Genomic DNA, 13931 nt, shown 5'->3' with positions numbered 1-13931 from the left:
TGGAATTCATGACCACAAGATGTGGGCATCAAAGGGAATCAGACAAATTCATGGAGGAGGAGAGGTCTACCTATGCCTATTGCCCCAGTGGCTACAGGACATGGAACTTCCAGGCTCAGAGACTCTGCCCCACGGAATACCAGTTGACGAGGAAGCAATACAGGAGAGAGGGACAGCTTTCATGTGCTGATACTTTGCCCTGGAAGAGGAGCTGGGCATGTGGTAGTGAGCCCGAATTATCCCCTTTGCTAAGCAGGGCTTGCCTTGGCTTGCATGTGGATGGGTGACTACATGTGAGCACTGTCTGCTCTAAGATATTCCCCTTGGGAGATGGGGCCATAGTTCAGTGCTAGAGTATCTGCAGAAGGTCCCAGGTTCACTCCCTGGCAGCATCTCCAGGTAGGACTGGGAGAGACTCCTTCCTGAAACTTTGGAGAGCTGCTGCCAGTCAGTGTAGACATTACTGAGCTAAATGAACCAATGGTCTGACTCAGTAGATGGCATCTTCCTATGATCTTTGTGCCTAGAAACATCTGGCACTCAGTGGACCTTTGGTCTGATCCAGCAGGGGTGTTCCTATGGACTGAGTCCACAATTCACTGCATGTACCCAAGGACTCTCTGGCCCATTCCAACACCATCAAGGCAAGGTTGTTCATTCAGAAGACCACCCGTGACGCCCAGACGATGTCAATGGAGTCAACACTGGGATGCAAAATTGCAGCTGTTCGGGAATGGCAAAGAAACTTGGCTGAACCGTTTTGGGACAGAAAGAGCAGACCGGAGCTCTGAGCTGTGACTGGAATGCAGAGAGTCTCGGCTCTGCTCCCTGCTGCTGCAAAACCTCTTGGAACCCAGTTCCAGGAACTGAGTTGAGGCTGCAGGCTTTATTTATTTACAGACCTCGCTCTCCCCATTGGGAGACAGAAAAAGATTCATTAGCTGCAGTTTGCAAAGCCTGGGAGGGGGAAGGTTGCTCTGTGTATGCAGGCAAAGCATAACCGGGAATGTTTTCTGCCCTGATGATCCAAACTAGTCTTGTTCATATTTCACTGCAGACTTTATTTTGCATTTCTGGCTCTTTTCCTGAGGAGAGTTGATCTAATGGGTGATACCAAATAAATATGGATGCAGATCCACGCAACCCTGTTTTTATTCCTCATCTTGTAATTGTAGCCTAGAGACAGAATTCTCCTGTTCAACTCTTACCTTGGCCATGAACTCAGCAATTTATGGTCTTTCTGTCCTCTCCCCTCCCCTTCCCCTGCCTCTTTTATATTTCATTATCTCTCATTTATTCTCTTCATACATATCAGGCTGAAAACAGAAGCCTGGATATTACTTAATTCCACAGAGGAATTTTGTAATTCTACGTTAATAACAGGCCCTGAATGTAATTATTAGAAGCCACTTTTCTTCCCAATAATTCTGCACCACCCGAAAGGATAGATCTATTTCCCCCAAGTTTTTATTTGAATTGCACTTATAATTCTTCTCCTTCATCTGTGTGGTATATTGCTATAGATAATGGAAAAGCTTAATAAACTCCTGATTAAGAAAATAAAAACTTGTGGGGGGGACCCTGATATATGGGGGTAATAATGCCGACTGCCCATACAAATCTTGCTGTCAGAATTATTGACTTAAGGGTTTTTTCCCCTCACAATCAAAATCAGGATTGGAGAACAGTCTGCTTGGCCAGGGTAGGAAAGCCCCCAGGAGGTTTTACAGACAGGGCTCCCCCCCACCCCCGAATCCACTCCTGATTGGAGTGTGCCAGTCCACATATTTGCTGGATTTAACCCGACCTCCCTGCGGGCTATCAGGGACCAGGACAGACAGGGCTTTGTATTTCTCCAAAGGGAGGCTGCGTGCCATTTCTGGCTTAGCCCAAGTTACTAAAAAAATCCTTGGTTTCCAGCAGCTTTTGAAAAAAACTCCGGGGCTTCTGCTTTTTCCAAAGGTGTTGATGAAGGTGCTAATGGCTGTGCCAATAGTCCATCTAATCCCTTGCAGGTTCTGCGAAGCAGATTTGGGCTTCAGATACCCCTGGCATAGAGCCATGTGTGACAAACCCAAGGTGTATTAGGAGGGGACAGGCATCATTCTGCTGCATATTATTTATTCCTTTCCTATATTTATAACTCACTCTTCCTTAAAAATAAGTAAATCACAAAATGGTTTACAAAAACAAGGTTAAAGGAGCAGATTAAAAAAGAATTAACCTGCACATGAAAAGAAAATCTGCAGCCACAGAGTGATTAAAACCAATATACATTCATGTGCGGAGCACTGCAGAGATCCAGTCTGTTTTGCAGGATGAGACCGACGTCTATCTGGTCGGGCAAGTTGCTTTCAACAGTGGCCAACCAACTGCCTCTGAAAGCTCACAAGCAAAGCATGAGGCTGGTGCTCTGTCTTTCCATAGCTTTCCATAGCTTGTCCCCAGCATATGGCACACAGAGGTAGGCTGCCTCTGCACAGGGAAGCTCTGTTTTGCTATCATAGGTAACAGCCATTGATAGCTCATTCTCTCCATGAATTTGCCAATTTCCCTTTTAGAGCCATCTAAGATAAGCAGCCACACAGCATCGGGATATTCAGATGTATGTCCATTGCAGGACATTCCAAAGGCTGATGATGTGCTGAACAAAGGTGGATTTTTCTTTGGTTTGCCCTGAGTCTACAACCAATCACTTTCGTGGGATGTCCCTGCGTTCTTGTGTTATATGATGGGACGGGGTGGGGGTGGGAGGGGAGTCTATGTATGTGGTACAAGCATATTGGCTGTCGGGATCCATGCAATATCTGCAGATCACCTCTGCCACCCTGTGTCTGCCAAGAGATTTGCTCCTCAAGAGCACAGCTGCGTTCTCTTTGCTTCTGCATCAGCAAAACTTGGCTGGAGCCTTAAGGGAGTCAAGTGGTGTGATAAAGCCACTACACGCAATTGGCATGGTTCAGTGGCATGTAGTTTTCTCACTGCAGACTTGTCTGCGTTATAAATTCAAATAAGTTTCAACCGTAGTCACAGCGATCCTGGTTAAAGAGTTAGCCAGGATCGCTGAGCCTGTGGAATGGATTGGGAGAACCCAGAACGTCTCGGCAATCCTGGTCAAACCACTGTTGTTAGCCTGCATGTAACCAGGATAGATAAGCAGGATCAGATCCTGGTTATCTATCCCGGTTAAATGTAGATTAATCACAGGAGCTTGGCTACGAATGTCTGGGAAATCTGTGTTTTCACAAATCAGCTGTGCAGCAGGGGTGTGCACGGAACCGGCTGGCCCAGTTCGATCTGAGTCCGAACCGGACTCGAACTGAATCAGGCCAGTTTGGTCTGGCACCCCTTTGACCACCCCCCCAAAGTTTGGTCCGGTCCGGCGGGTGGTGGTTTAGCAGATTTTTTTTAAAATAAAAAAATTAATCACTTACCCCCTCTGGGGGACTTCCTCTAGGTGGCAGGGTGTGTGTGTCCACACGGGTCCCCCCTCCCCCGCTGGCCTCCTTGCCACCCTGTTTGGGCCTCCCCCCTCTGGCCAGGTGGCCATTTTGGAGGCCGCTGCGCCTGCGCAAGGGGCCTCTGCATGGCTAACTCTTTAACCAGGATCACCATGACTGTGTGAATGTGGCCTGTGCTTAGATGGTATAGTGCTAGCCCAACTACAGAAATACAGTTTTGCAAAAGGGTTGGGCAGTGCTCAGGGCACACAGAAAGTGCTGGGTCAGAGTGGAGGAGCTCCTCCAGGAGCAGGTTAAAGCAGCTCCCAACTCTTGGACATTTGTGGCATGAGATGGTCTACATCCAAACTCTACTGCGTCACAAAGGTTCCCCTAGGATGAACTGAAAACTTCCCTTTTCTTGGGCTGTCAATTGTGGCATATGGCATTTTTGTGTCTAACGAACTGCAGGCAGTCGTGGCTTACCCTAACGAGCCGGGGCGGCCCCGAAGGAGGCAGCTCAAGCTGTTCCTCTCTCTCCTGTCCCGCCCAAGAGTCACGCTGCCTGCAGGCTGGCTGTTCATCAGGTTCAGCTGCACAGTTCACTGTCTCTAGCTGACAAACGGCCAGCCTGCAGTTAGCACAGCCCTCGGGTGGGGATGGGAGAGAGAGGAGCAACCTGATCGGCCTCCTTGGGCTCGTTAGGATGAGCCCTACTGCCTGCAAGTGTAACCACTGTTGAAAAGTCCCGACTTTCCATGATGGGCCCCTTTCAACACGATAAATACACTCCCAGAGGAAGGGCATACACTCTGGAAAGCTGAAAGTCCCTTTACCTGCCTGGCTCCTGCAGGTTTTCCCCAGTGCTCTGGTCTAATCCTGAGGGTCCGTAATTCCACGGAACTTCCTTTGCCGCAATGTAATATTTTCGCAGCTTCCCTTTCAGGGCAGGCTCTGAATGTTGCTGGGAACAGTTTTTGACTTCGTAGAACGCCTCCATCCCCGCTGTGGAAAGCAGAGAGGAGAGAATCATGCATACAGGCTCATCTGTCAACAAGGGGGCAGACAGGCAGGGACCAAGTTGTTCATTATTTGAACAGCATGTGGTGTGGAGAGATGATGTGGAGAGAGAGAGAGAGAGAGAGAGAGAGAGAGAGAGAGAGAGAGAGAGAGAGAGAGAGAGATTTCTCTGCGGGCTTCCTACACGTACACAAAGAAACACTATAAAACAGACTGGCTACTATAGTTTAACTTTTCAACAGAAATGAACATGTGAAGCTGCCATTGGCTGTGGGTCTTCTATCAACTTTGACCCATGGTGGCTTTAGAGGCTCAACTGAAATTTCAATTGTAAGCTGCTTGGGGCAGGGACTTGCCTTGTTGCTTATATATCTCAGTAAAGTGTCATGCCCCTGAGGATGCTAAATAATACATACACCAAGGAAGTGAGATTTTTAGGCAAGGATTGCTGGGTTAAGGCATTATTACACTTAAGAGATTGCATTTTAAACACAAACAGAATGTCAAATGTAACATTTGAAATGTTCTGAAATTCAAAGCAGGGATTTAGTCAAATGTTGAGAAAAATAATCTGAGTGTGGATTTCAGTTCCACAGTTGATTGAGGTTATCATCCACTCTATGTTTGGTGACTCAGGCTGACAAAGGAACTGAATAAGATCACGATCCAGACAGCTTTCACTTTTTGAAGTGGGTAAGGAAGAGAGAGAACGAATGGCCAGACTGGTGGAGAAGACCCCACCTGGGAGGAAGCCTTACCTTGCAGATGATCATGGACCTGGCAACTGATCAGCCATTTCCCAATGTTACGAGGGATCATCTGAGCTGTCACAAAAGTGGCAGGGAAGAGGCTGGCCACATCGGTCCTGTGGCCTCGGACAATCAGGGTCTGTCCGTGGAAGAAAGCAGTGTGGATGTCCATCTCACTGCCCATCCCGAAGAGATGCCATGATACACTGTCCCCAGCACAAATGGTCATCTCAGGCAGGTTCCCAAAGACATAGCCATTGATGGCTGCAGAAACAAAAGATCGAGATGGAGGTCAAAGGAAGCCAAGGACTCAGTTTCTGACTTCTGGCATGCAGCATTACTAATAGGATTTTCCAAAAAATATATATTCTGTTTTGTTTTATTTTTAACAATGGTTACCTGCCCTGATCTCTTGGGAAGTGGTACAGTAGAAGGGAACGGAGAAAGGGAGAGAGAGCTTATTACACATGGAACTTTCTGTCTACCCCCCTTATAAAACATTTATATTTATACAAAATATAAATATATTTATACAAAATATAAATATATTTATATAAAATATAAACAACTTTTGTATTTTTAATGTGTTGCTGTTCAGACACTTGCCATTCTTTATAAGCAAAATCTGTATATATAAATGAATCATGTAATATAACATAAGAAACAAAAAATCAAAGCATTGAAAGGGCACAGGAAAAAAACGAAACAGTTCAGCCAAACGCTTGATGAAAGAGGTAGCATTTTACAAGCTCTCCAAAAACTCAGTAAAGAGGTAGTACCCCTAATGTCTTTGGGGAGAAAGTTCCCTTGCTTTGGACCCACAGCTGCAAAAGCAGGCTACTTGTCACGACTGTCTAGTATGAACCACAACGTTTCTTGATTAGATTTCAATTGGCAAGGGGGCTCTCTGTGGGGGGAGATGATTGTTTAGTTGGCTGACAGCCCTGCTCTTAAGGACCTCTGTTCTCTCTGATGACTGAGTTTCTTGAATTAAGAGAGTTCAATAGCCACCTCTATTCAGACAGCAAATGAAGTAATGGAAGGGAGCCCTCACCATGCATTTTGTTACTCTCCTTAAAACCCTCGTCTTCTTCATCAACAGATTCTGGGTCTCCACAGAAGGATGCAACGTTCTCACCCAAGTGCCAGCTTTCATTCTCGTCAATCACGCTGAACATCAGAAAGAAATCGAGGTCTACATCATGGCGCCTTTGAGAGACACTTTTCAGGGTTCCTAAGTCAGGAGAGGACAGGAGTGAAGAGAGATTGCTGGGGGCTCTGGGCCATGTTGGAGTCTACAGACCTTCCACTAGCATGGCACCCATCTCAAGGTTTTGTTCTCATTGCTGGTTTGGTGAAGAACTCTCAGTTGTTGACCTCTGGCACACAGCACGCTCTCTGTGAAGCCAGTTCCAACTTTCTAACGCTGTGTGGCAAAAAACAAACTCATCTTACCCAGAAGCTGATGGCAGATCAAGGGTCTTTCTCATGTTACTTCTAGGACATGGGAACCATTGAAATGCACTCTCATCCCACCACTCCATTGGAAGATCTGGTACATGTAGCAGAAGCCCATGCTGTGGCTCGCTCATTTTCCCACCAGCATCATCCCTCCTGGCCTCAGTATTTCCATGCTAGCAGAGTAGTGTTGAAGTATCAGACACTGGAGCCTCTCCCACACCCTATAGACAATGTCAGAAAGGACCCAGACATGGAAAACAGAAGCGTATCAATTCAGATTGCAGGCAGTGTTCTCCGTTACAGAGATTCCCAGATGGTATTGACTACAACTCTCATCAGCCCCTGCTAAAGGCCAGTGCTGCTGGGGATGATGGAAGTTGTAGTCAACAATATCTGGGAACCTTGTTAGAGGGAGCACTGATTGCAGGCGACAGGGGTTGCCGTATTTTGGCACGCTTCCCTACATAAAAAGCTCCCTGTGTGTAGTAAACTAGCACAGCACGGAAAAAGCGATGGTTGTTGCTTGTCGTCAGAACTGTACACCACACCTCCCAGGTGGTTTGGCCAGCCCCCGAGACATTAAAAGGCATCTCCCTATTTTCACTGTTGAAATTTTTCTGTGATGCAATAAGAATCTGTGCTCTAACCTCAAGAGGATCTATGGAATGAAAGTGAATTAAAGCAAGTTAAACGAATGGCGCAATGGGAAATGACTTGACTAGCAAGCCAGAGGTTGCCGGTTCAAATCCCCACTGGTCCGTTTCCCAGACTACGGGAAACACCTATATTGGGCAGCAGCGATAGAGGAAGGTGCTGAAAGGCATCATCTCATACAATGGTCAACCCCTCCTGTATTCTACCAAAGACAAACACAGGGCTCTGTGGTCGCCAGGAGTCGACAACGACTCGATGGCACACTTCACCTTTTAAACTAGAAGGAGGAAACTTTTAAGGAACGCTTCATGGCTTGTTGCATCATCTGTGGGATAATTTCAGAACAGGCAACAAAGCCAAGCCATGTTTCCAACGGGAGTCTTACCTTCTCTGCATATCAGCAACGGGCCAATTAAGCCAGTGGCAATATCTTTGGGGGCATCGACGTGGGAATGGTAGATCCACATCAGGCAGGTCGGATCATCATCAGTTGGTCCGTGGTCCTCAGGAACAGTCCAGGTATAGGTGTGGTTCCCTCCTGGTGGAACGGCATCATCCTTCTTCAGCTCCTGTGAGGTCACATCAGGATACAGGGACCCTGGAATAATTGAGCAACGTGAGTGTCTGGGCCACTTCAAGCAATCAAGTGCATGTCTCAGTTTCCGTATAATCCTAGAGCATTGTCCCTTTGTACTGCTAAGGTGTTGTACACATCATCGTGAGTGAACAAAGTCATCTTTTTTAATAATATACATCAATTCCTTCTGACAATCTGAAGAGTATCGCTGCACAAGCAACATCTCTCTCTCTCTCTCAAATGAACTCATCGCTAATCCCATGCATGGCAGCTCTCGTGAGAGTTCATGAGCAGCTGCCAGATAGCAATGTGGACGGGCGAACGGCGGAGGAAAAGAGGTGGCCAAGCCAGCAGGCCAGTGGTGGAGGAAAGCATTGCCCTGGTGAGAGAAAGTGGACTGGGAGGGGGAGAACGGACTGGGGCTGAAGACAAAATGAAGATGGGGGAGAGACAGGGAGAACTAGGGGCACCATGCAGATGCTCTGCACCAGATCAGCTAGTTTTATTTTATTACATTTATACCTTGCTTGCAGTGGGCAAGTGGTGACTTTCAGATCCACCACAAGATACAATGGAAGCAAGTTTCCGTTTGAACAGCAACCCCCTCCCCTCTCCCAAGAGTCCCAATGCTCCATGGGGAGGAGAGCTGGTCTTGTGGTAGTGAGCATGAATTGTCCCCATTGCTAAGCTGAGTCTGCCCTGGTTTGCATTTGGATGGGAGATGATGTGTGAGTTCTGCAAGATATTCCACTTAGGGGAGGGGGCCGTAGTTGGGTGGAAGAGCATCTGCTTTGCAGAAAGTCCTAGATTCAATCCATAGCGTGTCCAGGTAGGGCTGAGAAGAGACTCCAGCCTGAAACCTTAGACAGCCACTGCCAGTCAGTGTAGACAATACTGAGTTAGCTAGACCAAGGGTCTGACTCAGTATAAGGCAGCTTCCTATGTTCTTATTTCCCTATTGTCTTTCAGATCCATCACAAGATGCAATGGCAGAAAGTTTTGATTTGATCAGTGACCCCACCCCCCGCCCCAAAGAGCCACAATGCCCCACTGGACGCTGTGTTTAATGCTTCCTCAAGTGCCTGGCCATGGAGTGCTACGGCCTGAAATGTGGCAGCACCAGCTCAGCACACCCTGGGGTTCTCTGGATAGTGGCAGACAACCTTCCCTAGAGGAACTTGGCACACAGGCCTGTCACTGTCCAGTAAGTCGTGCAGAAGTTCCCACGAGGCCGAGTGGAGAGGAAGGAAGCTCCACTCACTCACCTTCCGAGTCCTTTGTGTAGAGGACGCCATGTGGATGGATGCTGAACGGCCGGCTGGCAAAGTTTTTCAAGTGGACAACCACTGTGTCTCCCACCTCGGCTTGGACGATGGGCCCAAGGAAGCCCAGCCAGGCTGGCTTAGGGACTTCGGAGGTGTAGGTGGAATCAGAGTAGTGTTTATAGACAGACTTCCTGTAGGTGCTGCCTATGCGATCCTTGGCAGGTTGGAGGAACTGGGAGGCTGTCCTGCAAAGGAACCAGAGCAACACTCTTAGGCCCATTCACACGTTATGTCCGGTGTTCATACAATGAGTGTACACTGTACACAGGTACAAATCTGTACACAGGTACAGTTATTCGCATGTTATGCTGAACACAGGTGCATGCATTTGAAGGGCCTGTACCCAGTTTCACTGTTAAAATGAACACAAGTACACAGTCATTCACACAAACAAACATGTGATCTGGACATAGTACAGCAAAATGTCTGGATCAGGCTTATTAATGGGCACATATCCCCCTTCCTGGTGCCTAATCCTAGCATTTGGATGCTAAGTGCTTCTTGCATGCAAAGGTTACTGCTGTTAATGCACGAGAGGAAGCAGAAGGGAATCATTCTGAAATGAAATGTACACCTCAACTAATGTAGCGTTGACATCAAGGTTTCTGATATTTGCTTAGATTCCATAGATGTGTGGGATGTATCTTAAAAGTGTGTGCATAGTTTATGGATCATATCGCATATTTAGGACCATGCAACTTTCCAGAAAGGTGAGATCCGCCTGCACTCAAGAGGAGAGGAAGCAGGCTGAAATGCAAAGCCAGCAGCTTGAAGGATCAGGCCAAGGTCTTCCCCTGCAGCATTCTTTGCAGGGATCCAGAAAGCAGCAGGCGCCAGCTGGCTCACCGGAAATTGACCAGCAAGCCATCAGCGGGCCATACACCTGCCTCACACTGTGCAAACACCAATGGCAATATCCGTGTTTGCTTGGGCAAAGCGCGATGTGCCTCCAGTCTATAATTAGCCCTTTTAATCAAAGTTAAAACACCCGGTGGGAGTCCAAAGTTCAAGAGAGGATTGCCAGGCATTTTATGACTATTAGTCAGCAGGTGAGTGGTAAATTAGTGTGCAGGCATTAATAGGTCAGACTATGGAGATAATTCAGCATTAAGGTTTTGGCTTTTTAGTTTGCTGCTGAGCTCAGATGGAAAGAGGGCAGGCTGTCCTGTTTGTTTTGATGCAGAAGAGGGAATTTACTTCCTGCATGACAAGCAGTACCAGTCAAGATTCCCTCTTCCCTGCATCTATGAAGGTACAGAAACCTTGGTATTCTCCTCTGACCCCATTGTAAGCAAGCCTTTCTAAAGCGATCTCATGGTGTATGTGTGTATGGAGGCCTAACCAACATAATATCAACACATGGGAGTTTCTCCAGGTCCCCTTCTGATAACTTTGGTTGCCTTTCTCCAAATGTATTCTACCCATTTTTGAGAAAGGATAAGACGCCCAGCTCTGCAGGGGCAGAAATTCCTCACAATGGGGGCAGAGGAACATAGGAAGCTGCCATATACTGAGTCAGCCCATAGCTCCGTCTTGCTCAGTATTGTCTACAGCAGGGGTGCACAACTCAAATACCCCAGTGGGCCCGAACCCACCATGACTTAATGTGTGGGGGCCAAGGTAAATGTTCAGCACACTAATGATTACATTAAAATTAATTCATAAATGAAAACAATTATTAATAACTCATTACAAATATTAATGGAAGCTATCATTAGTTAACCACAGCATGAGGACAGAAGAGGAAGCTGCTAGCAACTGTTCCTCCTCTCTGCCCATCAAGCACTTTCAAAGCTTAATTTTGAAAAGGGGCTGACCCCTATCAGTGCCATGGGGCAAGGCAGCACTTTGCATCTCACCTCAGGCACCACAAAACTTTTTAGCCAGCAAAAAAGTCCCCGCAGGCCAGATCCGGCCCCCAGGCCTTATGTTCTGCACTCCTGGTCTACCCAGACTGGCAGCGGCTTCTCCACGGTTGCAGGCAGGAATGGGAAGAAACCTGGAACCTAGATGCTCTTCCCAGAGCAGCTCCATCCCCAGAGGGGAATATCTCACAGTGCTCACACTTCTAGTCTCCCATTCATATACAACCTGGGCGGACCCTGCTTAGCCAAGGGGACAAGTCATGCTGGCTACCATAAGACCAGCTCTCTTTCTCTACAGGGGCAGGGGGCTGGCAGACTAGAGACTGATTAATCCATTTAAATATGTAATGAAATAAACCATATGAAACTGAATGCCCCTTTGGAATACATCTCATGTGCGCAGAAATCTTTTGTATGTTTTATGATCACAACATGGCAATTCTTTTTTTCCTTGGATAAAAGAGGTTAACTATTAAGCCAGCAAAGATCAGATTCATGCCAAAGCTAAACTATCTGCTTTGATAAATAGTCTCCAGTTTTTATATGCAACACTGAAGTTATCAGTGCAGTTAGGTTAAGTTGGGCCCTGGTCACCAGGAAATGAAACCCACGCGTCACTCATGATGCTTTGTCCTGTGACCATGTTCTTCCCCTGAGGGGCATAGTTCCATTCCACTTCACGGATGCCCAGGAAGTAGATTCTGGTAGCTCCTTCAGTCAAGATCAGCAAGTGGAAATGGATGCAGACAATTGTGTGCAACATTTGCCGACAGGATTGCATCTCTGCTCTTGGACAGTCTGTTCAAATCTTTAGAAAGAGAGGAAACAAAATAAAAGAACGAGACATCGGAGTTAGAAGTAAGTAGGCAAAATCAACTCTGGACTCTGAATAATGGTCCAGTGAAGACACTCACAGCTGCAGATCTGATTTTTCTCCAGATGTTGGGTTGCCAGCAGTGTTCTCTCTAACAGAGATTCCCAGATATTGTTGACTACAACTCCCAGCATCCCCAGCTGCAATAGCCTTTGCTTGGGGGTTAGGAATAGCTTCTATCAGAGTTGGCAGCCCTATGGCCAGATGGCATGGCCAGGGTGCAGCACGAGCCTCATTAGCAAAATGGAGCTTACTTCTTTGTACATATAAAGTAAAGTGTGCCGTCAAGTCGATTTCGACTCCTGGCGCCCACAGAGCCCTGTGGTTGTCTTTGGTAGAATACAGGAGGGGTTGACCATTACCTCCTCCTGTGCAATATGAGATGATACCTTTCAGCATCTTCCTATATCGCTGCTGCCCAATATAGTACCAGTGGGGATTCGAACCGGCAACCTTCTGCTTGTTAGTCAAGCATTTCCCCGCTGCGCCACTTAACACACTGGCAATTCATCGCTATAAAATATTACAAAAGCTTGCTTACAAATATGTTTCTGGCAAAGATCGCCATGAGCAGAATTGTGTAGGAACGTTTGTTGGGCTGCTTGTAGCCTGGCAGTTTGAAACCAACCAACCAGCCAACAAGCCCTATCTATCATCAGTGGGTTGGAGTCATCCTGCCGCAGGCTGTGGGTCTGCCCATTGTGAATGGCCTCCCACTGTGCCTTTGCACGGGTGGTGTGCCTGGATCTGACAAAGGCATCCTCTATAATAAAAGGCTTGAGTGTGCACCCGTGTCCTTTTCCGGCCTGTGTCTTTCTCGGCTGTTCTGGGCATGCGCGGAGCGCATGCCCAGAACGGCCAAGAAAGATACGGCCGTCCAGACACGGGCGGCCATGTTGGGGCCGGGAGAAGAAGCGGCGGGCCGAGGAGAAGCGGCTGCCACCAACGCCGGGAGGCGAGAGTGTGGGTGAGGCGGCGGCGGCCGTGGCGACTGGCCCTGATGGCGGCGGCCACCACCGCGAGAGAACGGGCGAGGCGGCGGCAGAGCCGCGGCGGGGAGAACTGGGAAGGACTGGCCCCGCTGGCGGCCGCACTCGGGGGGTGGGGGCGGTCTACTAACGCCCGTTAATCTAACAGGCTGAAAATTGCTAGTGTGTTAATATTCCTCTATGGCTGAGGAAAGGAAATGTGAGCCTACTAGTGCCACATCCGCCTGAGCGGGAAGTCATAGTAGAGTCCCGAAAGTCACGAACCTTTGTCCTGATGGGAGGGGCTGATGTGTGACTCACTCATCATCTTCCTCCCCCCCCACCAGGTGTGTCTAGGTGGAGAAACAGCAGGTAAACTAGGTGTGTGTGTGTTTGAGAGAGAGAGAGAGAGAGAGAGGCTGAGATCTGGGATTGGGAGTGCAGGAGGAGGGAGGCAGAAACTTGAAGCACCCCTGGTCTTGCTGCTCGCTGGGAACTGGTGCAACCTGTCGTTTGACTTATAGGCAAGCTTTGCTGCTCCTCTTGCACCATCTAATGCTCTACCTGTAGATGTGTAGATAAATCAGATGTGGACAAAAACACCAGTCATCTCTTCTCCAAAGGAAACCATCAGTGCAGACTACTCACTGTTTGGAGAAGTGGGGTTGGGGGCACGTAGCCATGCTGTTATCTATGGATGCATGCAAGAAGGACCAGAAGTGCATTTGAAGCTAAACCATTGCTAACACTGTGCTGGGATGTGTGGAACTTTGTTGTGGATTATTTGATATGGCCCAGGTGAGATTATTATTTGGTATGGCCCAGGTTGGATTATTATTTGGTATGGCCCAGGTTGGATTATTATTTGGTATGGCCCAGGTTGGATTATTATTTGGTATGGCCCAGGTTGGATTATTATTTGGTATGGCCCAGGCTGGATTAGAGTGTGCCATTGCCTGAGGCAACGTTGGCGTTGGGGGATCCTCAGAGGACCCATC

The 13931-nt window shown here is 47.8% G+C and overlaps 1 protein-coding gene across 2 annotated transcripts in view; it reads right to left on the bottom strand.

The window, feature by feature from the left end:
- HEPH (hephaestin) overlaps positions 1-13931 on the bottom strand; it is a 37225-nt gene that overhangs the window by 17414 nt on the left and 5880 nt on the right. For both annotated transcript variants that reach the window (XM_053273848.1, XM_053273849.1), the window contains exons 3-8: positions 11703-11899; positions 9167-9411; positions 7710-7922; positions 6264-6443; positions 5219-5473; positions 4277-4445 (exon numbers count right to left, since the gene is read on the bottom strand). In XM_053273848.1, the coding sequence (XP_053129823.1) occupies positions 4277-4445; positions 5219-5473; positions 6264-6443; positions 7710-7922; positions 9167-9411; positions 11703-11872 (1232 nt within the window). In that variant the 5' untranslated portion in view covers positions 11873-11899. The remainder of the gene's footprint in view (positions 1-4276; positions 4446-5218; positions 5474-6263; positions 6444-7709; positions 7923-9166; positions 9412-11702; positions 11900-13931) is intronic.

This window comes from Hemicordylus capensis, chromosome 11, assembly GCF_027244095.1.
Source record: "Hemicordylus capensis ecotype Gifberg chromosome 11, rHemCap1.1.pri, whole genome shotgun sequence".
NCBI lineage: Eukaryota > Metazoa > Chordata > Lepidosauria > Squamata > Cordylidae > Hemicordylus > Hemicordylus capensis.
This window is presented reverse-complemented; position numbering and strand designations above follow the sequence as displayed.